The sequence below is a fragment of the Osmerus mordax genome, chromosome 18 (genome assembly GCF_038355195.1).
Source record: "Osmerus mordax isolate fOsmMor3 chromosome 18, fOsmMor3.pri, whole genome shotgun sequence".
NCBI lineage: Eukaryota > Metazoa > Chordata > Actinopteri > Osmeriformes > Osmeridae > Osmerus > Osmerus mordax.
The window spans coordinates 6,534,883-6,546,278 of record NC_090067.1 but is presented as its reverse complement, the minus strand read 5'-3'; the positions used below and the strand labels follow the sequence as shown (position 1 = coordinate 6,546,278).

General features: G+C 43.3%; 2 protein-coding genes across 3 annotated transcripts; one reads left to right on the top strand and one right to left on the bottom strand.

The window, feature by feature from the left end:
- Nucleotides 1–1,689: 1,689 nt before the first annotated feature.
- Nucleotides 1,690–2,878, bottom strand: rpa3 (replication protein A3). The gene is made up of 4 exons (XM_067256123.1): nucleotides 2,617–2,878; nucleotides 2,299–2,373; nucleotides 1,990–2,101; nucleotides 1,690–1,903 (listed from the first exon to the last, which is right to left on the bottom strand). The coding sequence occupies exons 1-4, from the start codon at nucleotides 2,713–2,715 to the stop codon at nucleotides 1,821–1,823; spliced, it is 369 nt and encodes a 122-aa protein (XP_067112224.1). The 5' UTR covers nucleotides 2,716–2,878; the 3' UTR covers nucleotides 1,690–1,820.
- Nucleotides 2,879–3,065: 187 nt separating this feature from the next.
- On the top strand, nucleotides 3,066–11,271 carry umad1 (UBAP1-MVB12-associated (UMA) domain containing 1). Of its 2 annotated transcripts, none has more exons than XM_067255804.1 (4): nucleotides 3,066–3,177; nucleotides 3,571–3,661; nucleotides 7,858–7,943; nucleotides 9,431–11,271. In XM_067255804.1, the coding sequence occupies exons 2-4, from the start codon at nucleotides 3,583–3,585 to the stop codon at nucleotides 9,707–9,709; spliced, it is 444 nt and encodes a 147-aa protein (XP_067111905.1). In that variant the 5' UTR covers nucleotides 3,066–3,177; nucleotides 3,571–3,582; the 3' UTR covers nucleotides 9,710–11,271. The 2 variants fall into 2 exon arrangements, with proteins under 2 accessions (XP_067111905.1, XP_067111906.1); XM_067255805.1 differs by lacking the exon at nucleotides 3,066–3,177 and adding an exon at nucleotides 3,431–3,473.
- Nucleotides 11,272–11,396: the final 125 nt, after the last annotated feature.

Sequence of the window (11,396 nt, the reverse complement as noted above, 5' to 3'; positions counted from 1 at the left end):
GCCATGCCTGCCTGGGTCATTTGTTAAACATGTCACAGGTGGGACATGAGGAAACCTCTCTGTGGCCCTTGAAGCTCTGGAGGGCATGACAGCTTCATGCGTCTGGATCAGACCTCTCCCATGAGGCCCTACAAGGTATGTGTTAGATATGTGAAGGTTGATTAAGACATGTCAGCTCATACTGTACTATGGAGACATTTCACTCATGGAAAAATACACTGTCAGGTCAACATATATTGATACTTTAAATGTACATTGCAAGATGATCTTGACACATCTGTCAAAGATGTGATGGCTCCATCTGAAACTGCCTGATAATGTAATACAACACTTTCTTTCAGTCTAATTCCAGTAAGTTTATTTATTACTCAAAATTAAAAGGGATTAATAATAGTTTTATATTTATAGTACTCCCTTTATTGTTAAAGCAATCTCAGGGCACTTCTGAAGATGGATACCTGGTCAAAATGGAAACAAATGAACAACTGAATGCCAACCAACAACAAAAATGTCTGTGACTGATTGAACAGATAGTCTGGTGACAGCAATAGCAGTGATGCATAGTAGCTGCAGTAGAAAATGCCTTAAGAATCACCGCTATGTCTGAACTTGCCACAATATATGGCAGCTGCATAGCTCAAGGCATCTCCTCTCCCATACATCAAGGAGAGCACAGTAAATTCAGTGAATGTGTTCTGTAATGATATAGATATCAATTTGCTATTAAGTCACATTTTACAGTTATGATTTTTAGTCCAAATACAATTTGTCAAAACTCAAGTTTATCTAGTACTCAATTGAGTCATGATAGACAAATCAAATTCCTGTGGTTTTTTTTTTTGCCACAGGGTGATGGAAGAATTTGATCAATTCCATCATTAACTTTAAACAAGCACTTATGAAATTCTACTCAAAATTGTTATTTCTCAATCAACCTTCGTCACACAAGTCTGGAGGGGTATTACAGGTCTGCAGGGGTATTACAGGTCTGGAGGGGTATCACAGGTCTGGAGGGGTATCACAGGTCTGGAGGGGTATTACAGGTCTGCAGGGGTATTACAGGTCTGGAGGGGTATCACAGGTCTGGAGGGGTATCACAGGTCTGGGGGGGTATTACAGGTCTGGAGGGGTATTACAGGTCTGGAGGGGTATCACAGGTCTGGAGGGGTATCACAGGTCTGGAGGGGTATTACAGGTCTGGAGGGGTATTACAGGTCTGGAGGGGTATCACAGGTCTGGAGGGGTATTACAGGTCTGGAGGGGTATCACAGGTCTGGAGGGGTATTACAGGTCTGGAGGGGTATTACAGGTCTGGGGGGGTATTACAGGTCTGGAGGGGTATTACAGGTCTGGAGGGGTATTACAGGTCTGGAGGGGTATTACAGGTCTGGAGGGGTATTACAGGTCTGGAGGGGTATCACAGGTCTGGAGGGGTATCAGGGCACAAGATCTCCGTCACTGGATTGTTCGCTTTACATTTGTTACTTGTATTAGTCTTCTTTTGATCGAAAAGTGACAACGTTTTCAATTGACAAGTTTGTATTGTCATCTAATTCAAAAACTCCAGTCTGCCACCTCCTGGCCGAATAGAGCACTGAAAAAGTGCACAATGCATGATGTCAAAGTGTTCCAACAGAGGGTGCTATAACACAAACCTGATTTATGAAAATGAAAAACATTGTATAGAGAACAATCTTTATTCAAAACAGCATAGTAGACATTTGTACAAATAAAGTAAAAAACATTAAACCAAATAAAAAGTCAACAAAAGGATATGAAGACAAACATTGGAAATAACAGAAGGCATAGTTCTGAAGTGTTCATCCACTGGCAGATAGTTCAAAAGGATAATGTTGTGGGAAGTCATGGACGACCTTTAGAGCTTCGTTGTACAGCTCAAGATCTGAGGAAAGAGCAAAAAGATGTGAACAGATGCCAACACGATCTGAAATTATTTGGTTAGAGGGGAGGGAAATCTTATATGCTTACCAAATGGAATACCTTTGTCTTCTCTGTACATGGTATATAGAGAGGCCATTATGGTGCCTTTGTTGGATACCATGCCAACCACCTCTACTATTCCACTCAGCTCCTCGTCAAGCTATAGAGACAGACAATTGCATTTCAACATGACAAATATTTTTTTCAGCCCATGGATGGGCATGCTGAGTGTCACCTACGTACCATTTGCTAGTGTACAATACATCAATAAGATAGCAGTTAAAATGTCACATTTACAACCAACTACATGGCAAGGTACAGCGCGGTCTACATAAGCACAATATCATTAGTACTCACAGGTTCATTGAGCTCCACGGATGCTGTCTTCCCTTCACCATCCGTAATCGTGAACGACTTTCCAGTCGGATGTACCTGTTATGCATAAGAGCAAACATAAATCAAGCGTTGGAATACAAAGCCATTACGACTTGCAGATCTATGATACCTCAGCTATAACCAATACGTTGACTGGAAATGATTGTCCGTTTCGGAAAAATACAGCCATGGAGCCACGAGTACAGTACACAGACATTACCCATTCCATAATTATTTGGAACGATCGAACTGTTGCCTACGACACATACTAAATGAATTTTCCATCGCAAGTTGCATTACCTTTTCAACGCGCCCAACAAAACAAACCGCCCTGCTAATATATTGCGAAAGCATAGATGTATTAATTCTAGCTTTTGGAGAATCGAAAACAGCTGTCATTTTGAAGTGTGTGATATTCCACCTTTTTTAATAATGTCAAAGAATGAAGTCAGACGGCGGGAAAGTATCAGAAAACGGAATTTCCGCCGTGTCCGTCACACTTTTATCTCTCCGGAACACAAGCCCTGGAAGTCGTTGATCCAGCTAGTTATTATGTAGTCTTTTGTAAGGTATAACGAATGACGTATTTTGTTAATAAAAGTATTTGTACAAATTAAAATCAGAAAATTCTAATCCATACCCAACAGAAGGAAATACGACTGATTTTACATGAGAGCGGAACCAATGAAGAATACTCTAGTTTCCCTTCGACAGCGGAAAATGTCAATGAGCTATGACATCAGTTTGCACAAAAAACAACAACACAGTGGCCTATCAAACGGAAGCGAATCTAGTTTCTATTTATCCAACTGATATTAAATGTTGATTTACTTTGCGTCACAACAACGTTAGCAAAGATTGGTGAGTTACAATACATAAAATGTCAGTGATTTCAATATTACAATGGAAACCACCAACTAGCTAGTTAGATAAGACAGTTTGCTAGCTTATGCTAGCTACCAAATTTCAGCTACTGTAACGACACATTGAGAGTAAGCAGGCGACAAGGTGACTACCCAGATAGCAAGCAACAGCTGTTTCTGTCAAGATCCCACAATTTATTAGTTGACAATGTGTTGGGGTCATCAATCAAGTAGTAAACCAGGAGTTAGCTATCGCTGCGGGAAGAACCAGTCTACCAGTTTGGCTTACAGTTGGTAAACAGATATAGCAGAGCTGAATGTAAACCACTTGCTGATTGCCTTGATTTTACACGATATCTAGAGCTAACATTTGTTTTTTCGTCTTTTATAGCAAGGAGACAGTATGTTAAGTTTTCTGGGACTGCGCAAAGACTCTAAGAAGTCGACATCAGAGAGAGAAACAGACGGATTCGTAATCATAGGTAAAACCTTCAAGAGCTCATTCACTTTGCCTGACACGTTTTTGAGCTATATTGAAGGCATACTGGGTGCTTCTAGAACTCTGAGAACCACCTCATTCAGCAAGCATTGTCTCTGACCCCTGCCCTGTGCTCTGTAGGATACTGACATAGACTGGATAACTTGCATGTTGGAAGTGGTAACATCTGCTCAAAGTTACATTATTTAATGTTGCAGACAGAACACAACTCATTCATTTCAATACATTTAGTCATTTAGCAGACACTCTTATCCAGAGCGACTTACAGTAAGTACAGGGACATTCCCCCCCTCAATAGCTGATATACTTTTGTACTATTGTACTTTTATACTATTGTTTGCCACATACTTCCAGGGCAAGCTAGTCTTACCCGTACAAAGCTAAGATCGAAACAATGAACATTTTGGTAATCGCCCTTCCTCTCCCAGCATAGTGCAGTACAATTTGCTTGACATCCTGTGGTTTTAACAGCAGTTGCTTCTGGTGATGCTGACACAGATGGTTAGGACTGTGTTGGAGAGAGAGAGAGAGAGAGAGAGAGAGAGAGAGAGAGAGAGAGAGAGAGAGAGATGTTTCTCTTGGCAGACAAACCCAGCTCATAGAGCCAGCATTTCTTTCAGAGATCAAGGAGACAGAGCTCACCGACGCTCGATGTAAACCCACAACTCAGATTCTCTGATCAGAATAGGTATGGTCTCACTGTCAGGGCCATGATTGTTGAGGCATCAGGTGGGTAGTGGTTAAAGCATAAACATTCCAATGACTAGACAGCGTCAACAGATTTCATACAGGTCCCTTGGGATCAATGTTGAAAGGAAATAGCATCGCATATTCAAGGTAACCTTGGAGTCATTGTTTAGTCTGGGTTCTTTTCTATTTAAATTGAATGTTGCATGCTGAAAAGGGGGAATGTTTCTCACTACAAACACATGTGAATCAGTCTGTTACCAGTGGCAACCAAACGGAGCAGATGTGGGAACAAAGCAGAGCTGGTTGGGCTGGTCCCTCTCTGTCGTCATGGCCGCTCCTGTGAGTAGAGCCAGAGGGTGAGAGGAGGGGTTCTGTCCGCCAAGGGAAAGCCCCAGCAGGGTGGGACTATGGGCAGCCAACTCCCACATGGCAGTGGCCCTCCTACTCATCCACATTTGGTAATTCAGGCAGAAATGCACTCCTTGGTAGAAATCCTGGAGAAAAACAACGTGTTGAGTCCAGCTCTGACACTAGGTGGAGGAGTGGGTCAAAGTGTATAGAGGCTCATTAAGAGTGAAGGATCGTACATTTAGCTGTAAGCTTTTGGCTGTGCTTTAAAATGGTAGTACCATGTGGCACTGCAGTACCAGAAGTTATTAATGTAATACCTTTGCTGGACTCAACTGGTATGATGCACAAGTACAGTTAACCTACATTATGGGATTGCTTCGATCCCAGTCTTATTAAACAGCTTTAATGTGTTAAATGTGAGCTTTACAGTGATTTTTAAATCTCTATTTGTGAGACTACATTGTTGTATGGCATTGATTTATAGCCTTGGTCTGCTTTTACAATCAAGTAGCCTTCTGTCAGATGGAATAGGTGAAGAAGGAATTAGGCTTAGTATTCCTCTCCTCATCACTGTCATAATCAGCCGTGTGTCAGACTGTGTGAGTCTTTAGTGCCTCAAAGGCAGGATATGGGTCTGTGTATCTGCAGCTGACGCTCTCCCTTCCTCCCTACCTCCCTCCCTCTCTATTTCTATCTCTCTCTCCCCCACTCTCTCTCGTTCTTCCTTGAGGAGCAGGCCAGGCTGGCTGAAGTCATAAGCAGATGTGCCTCTTCTAGAGGGGGGGGGGGGGTTCAAGACTCACAAGTTCTCAGCTCTCCCATCGTACAATGGCTTCACTTGTGCCTGGGTGTCCCAGTCACACTAAAGTATCTTGAATGCTCCCTCAAGGTTTTTGTGTGACAATTGCAAGTTTGGAGTGCACTGTTTAGGCAATAAAACAATGGTGTGGTGATGTGCTATTTACAAAGCCTTGCCGTAGGTCATGTGGCTGATTATTTGGCCTGGATAGCGTAAGAGGCTTCCAGCTCTGGTTTGGGAGTGGTACACGCAACTTTCTCCCATCACGGTCCCAGAGGATCAAGGCTAATGACTTCCATGTTGCATCCACAGCTTTGTCAGACAGATCATTCTCCGTATGTGCTTAGCGTTCCGGAGATGGGCTGTATCTGCTGTGCGTCGTTATCAAATGGTGTCTGTGACTTAGCACCTCCCTGAAGAGCAGCCAGCAGCGACAACCCTTACAAGGCATTAGTGGGTCGGTTTCCTAACTCCTTCCTATCAGGCTTGAACTTCATTAGGAAAAACCTGCCAACGCTAAACCCATCTGTTTAACAATTCAAACATCAGTAAGTCTTGGTCAAGATTCACAGAACCGTCTCCGCTGTGTATCTGTGTCCTCCAGGTCCCCAGATCCCTTTACTTTCTCGGACTCTCCTGTGTAAAATAGATCACTGCATGATTCAAGCCAGGCCTTTTCAAACCTCTAACAACTATCCTGACCAGACTCCATCCAATTCACATTTTACTAAAAGAAATGCCTTTGACAGTGTTTATATTGGCCTTTGTCCAATCGACAAAATAGGAAATATTCTGCAAGTGCTGATGCCCAAAAATATGTGGTCTGACTGTGTGAATGCTGTAACAAATTCCCTGTACCATGAAGCAGAAGGTGTATGAAAAGCCCTTTTCATCCTGGTGGTTTCAGGGACTGGAGAGGATGAACTCCGGCACGCTATTGAACATATGCCCTGTCTCACTGAGCTCAAAGGCAAGGCCATGCAGAATATGCTGACTGCACTTAAAGGGGAGAATATAGCCCAGGCTTACTTTACATTGCATTATTTATTTGTGCTGCATGCCCTTGTCCTCGGGAAACTTGCTCTGCGTGCTTTGGACTAGGCCCGGGCCCCTGCGTTCTACTGTTTGAGACCGTGCAAAAAATACACTCACAGATGTTGTGGACGTTTTAGGCCTATGCCTAAATCTGGTCAGGAAATTGTGGATAGGTCTATTTTTTGCGAAGCGAAATGACAGCCATACATTGAAGGCACCATCTGAATATTGTCATAGAGGAAGCAAGATAACATGTCTCTCCCAGTGGTAATAGATATACCCTAATAAACACCCAAGACAGACCAGATGTGAATTTTAAAACAGAATAAACTGAAAGCTGAAGTAGGCCGTTCCTCAGGGCGCTGTGGGCCTCCGTTCCCCTCTCTCAAGGAGCTTCTCTTGGAAAGTTGTTTGTGTCGACACACGAAGCTCAGATCAAGGGCAGCCAGTGAGATCAGTGACAATGACTCCACACTGCCGAGTGAGCGCGGCCAGGGTGGGGGGAGAGGAGCAGGAGGAAGGAAGGAGGGATCTGTTGCCTAAGCCCTGGAGGACAGAGAATAGCAGGGAGACAGACTAGCAATCTCTCTCCCACACTCCTTCTGTCTCTCCTCTCACCAACACAGTATGACACTGGGCTTATCAAGAGAGGGATCCAATGAATAGGCTCAGAGATGTGTCACTTAGAACCATGCACTGACACCCAATGCATTATTTAATCAATTGACAATTTGGCCATGTGGTCGACCCAAACTGGAACTAGAATATCTAGAATATGGTTTTTTTTCCTCTTTTGTTTTCATTATCATTACTGTGGTACAATAATAATGTTCTGGTTTGATAAATGTTCCAATACTGTTGCTTCGATTTCCGCTAAAGAAGAATGGGTGCAGCGGAATGGCAGAGACTATTTATCGGGACAATGTGTATTGCATATGCCCAATTGTCCTAAAAGTGACACGACACAAGTGGAATGAGGATGTGGCCCAGTTTATGTAAACAGCAGTTTGGAATGGTGGGAGCTGGACGAATGGTCAACATAGGAGTGTGCTGCGGAATTGTGTTAAGTCGTAATGCTTTCTAATCCATTAATGTGCTCAGAAAACCACTTGTTAAGCACAGATAATCTACGCAATTGACCGGGACGTCCTGAGGGAAAAAATACATAGATCCATGTCAGATCCATTTATTTTAGGGTTGGAGCGAGGTTGAAACCTCAGTCGGGCATAGTTCTGTAGCCCATAGTGGGAGAATTTGACCTGGACTTGATCACATCGTTAACGCCTGTCTCGTTTCCTCTCCAGGTGATACGGCTGAGGAGCAATGGCAGAAGACCCAAACCGTAAAGACCAGCCAGCTAGCCACCAATGTCATCGTGGGGCCTTCAAAGGTGATTCTCTCCACACAATAGAGCAGGCCTGCCCGTAACCTCCAGCAGCTTCGAAATCAATCTGAAACCATGACGAGGTGGATCCACCCAGAGAACCTCTCTGTGTGGCGGTTGTAACTTAACCGTTCCTGGGAGTCATCTCCCATATGGTGTGCACTGGACAGAACCAGTGGAACAGACGTGTGTGAGCTTAGCAGCCCGGTGCTAAAATGGCTGTCGGTTCTCTCATCTCAGTCCTACTGGGCGGACTTGCACAGTCAGTACCGCTGTGTGTCTGACAGGTGCTGGCTGGCAGGGCCAGACACGAGGGCCAACACATGCCACTGCCATTCACCACGCTGCCTGGAACACTGGGCCGGGACATATGGTGCCACAGAAAAGCTCTATTGTTTCGAGGGCTTCTGCTCACTATTTTCAAGGGGTTTTTCTGAGCCTTGGTGCCTCTTGTGTTGGGAATCATGTGAGTTTAATCAAGGACATGGTGGAAAATGGAAGCTATGAGAGAGTGTGTGTTTTTGTGTGTTTGTGCAGTGAACTATAAGCTCCATATAGTGTGACATGTCACTGGAGTATGGCACACAGCTGGTAAAATCTAGAGTGTGCCCACAGTGCCCTACCCTCCTATGTACTCACAGTGCAACAGGAAGTGCTGTGATGCAGGAACATACAAAAAATGAATTAAACATAATTACATGCCAAAGCACAACCAAGACACTAATTGGCCATTCCGGATAATGCGTGAAACTTCAACAACCCTATTTCAACACGTATGTATATATGGGGAGTAGATGTTGTAAATATGAAACGTGTACGTGTGGTATGATATGATAGTTTCTGTTTGTGCAGCTGAAATGTCAGCAGTTGAATGTGGTAGTCAAACCGTCGGCGTGGCAATGTGTCTATAGGAGTGCTGTCTGGTTGCATTTAGTGGTGCTCTTCAGCTGTTAATGTGACTTCCTTCCTCAGCTAGGATGTTGCAAAGCTGCACAGGCAACAGTGAAACCTCATCTCAGCTGTGTCACACCCCCAGGTTTCTTTTCCATAGTCCCTTTAAAGTGAAACAGTTCTTTTTTTTAATCAACAACCCGCTACCTCTTGTATTTCTTTCGTCCCCCGTCCCCCCCAATGTGTCTATTAGCTATCAAAGGCTTATTCTGGATGTCCGAATAATATAGGCCTACTTAAGTGAACACATCCCTATCAGAGATCAGTGTTTCACATTGTTGTTTATTAGCAAGGCCAGTGTGGAAACTTTTGAAGGTCACCAATAAGTGGCGTTCAGGTTGTGACCCAGCTGTGGCCCAGGCCTCTATTTCCCACATCCGTTGAACCAAACTGTAATGGAGGCTAGTAAAGGGAGTGGCAAATGAATCACTTGACACAGCCTTTAAAATGTGATTGGAGGTCAGGATAGCTTTTAATGGCAAACATGGTATCAAATGCAGCGCCTCTAACTGATAGCGCACTTTCTCTCCTCTGCTCCCCAGCCGTTCTGTCCCAGCCCGGTCAGAACCGCTGAGGGGGTCCAGCTCCCTCCCGTCCTCCCTCCTGTGATGTCATCCCCGGGGCCTGCCACCGTAGAGGTGGCTCTGTCCCTCCCGGAGCTCCTGGGAGATGTGCCCTTCACCCTGGCGCCCCACATCCTGGCCATGCAGGCCGGCTTCCCCCTCCTACCTGAGCTGCGCCTGTCCCGGGACATCAACGACAACCTTGCCAACTTCCACTACGACTTCACGCTGGAGAACTCTGTACTCTGTGACCTGTGATTTTTTTCTTCCATCTGTCGGCGGACGTTGAACTGCGGCCCTGCCAGTCCTGCCAGCCCTGGACCGTCCTGGTTCTTGATAATGTTTGGTTTCACAGGGGCTCAGAGACCGCTGACTGTCGTTAGTGATAAACCTGGGTATGGTCCACTTGGAGACCATGTGTTTGTCAGGTGGGATCTCCACAAATCCTGGCTCTAATGCACACACTGTAGGTTCATGTAGTACTGTGGTTATGACGAGAGAGGAGATGTTCAGGAACATTTAGTATCTGCTATTGCTATGACTAAAGCACTTGCTTTGAACTCTGTGCTGTTTCAGGAAGCTGTTACAGCTTGCTAGTCTAATGTCCAATGATAGCTATAGATCATTTATTAAGGAATAGTTCCATAAAGTCATATTTGTATGGTTCTACTAGAATGGGAATTGTTGATTTAGGGATTAAAGGTTTGAACCTATATATGTGGGAGATTTCATATGAGCTTAGCTTACCTTTGCCAACCACATTGGAAATGCTGTGAACATTTTTGTGTAGCCAGCATTTCCTACAACATCCAATGTAGCACTTTTAGCCCATCTGTTCCATATCTCTTTCCAAAGATGCTTTCTCATCTACATTTATTGTCTGAAGTTTAATAAGACTTCTGTGGCCTTTAGTCAATCATCCTTACCTTTTGAGTTATGTTCCCTAACACTGTATGGTTATTTCTGCATTGCTATTTGTATACTTACATTGTTCCCCATCATTAATGCAGAAGATTTGACAGTTGACGTGCCCATTGTGTTTTACATGTGAACGATTGTATAATCAGGACAATATCAAACCCATTATGGTTTACACTTTTATGACCACTTATGGAATCAAATATTTTTTTTTCTGTGATATTTCACCAAAAGTAAATCAGGTTTACTGTTTTACATGTCAGGAATTTATCCAGACAGAATCTGTGTTTCTGATCAAACACTGTAGATTCAACAATGCTCTTTTTATGTCCTACATCCTCATATTAGGTTGAATGTGAGCATGCTCATAGCTTGTTTATGATTTAGCTATTGCTTGGTGTGTTTTGCTTTGTTTATGGTGTTTATTTGCACGACTGGTTGTGCTGTGCAACTGTTTACTGGTCAATGTTATTTCTCTCTAATTTATTTTCATTCTTTTGTCAGAGGAGATGTTTGTTTTCAGAGCATGAATCCTTTCTGTGTACTACACACTCATTTATTTAATAATTTCGATTTTGGAGCCTGCAAACAATTTGCACTAGGTTTTGTGTCAGGATGTTACTTGCAACAATATTATCTGATGCTGTTGTGCCTTTAAATACATATACGGAAAACTGTAAAGCATAACGAAGAATATATGGCACTTTAAAGGTGAACGTGTTCATTTTCTGTCAGACATTTTGTTTTCCCACTGTGTGAACACCTTTCACCTTTAGTCACGTGACTTTTGATGGTTATATTTGACCTCTTTAACTTTTTGTCCTTCGATGATCAATCTTTTAACAGTTTGGATGTGGTTTACAATTTATCAGATTTTTATGATTAGAAGTATTTCAAATACATATTGTAATTAAATGATTGTGTCGTTGAGTCACTGCTTGCAGCTCCTGGACCTGTATGATACCGAATGAAAGTATAATGCCTAATTATATTTAGTAAAGCAGACGCGCTTACAATCGTATCCAAT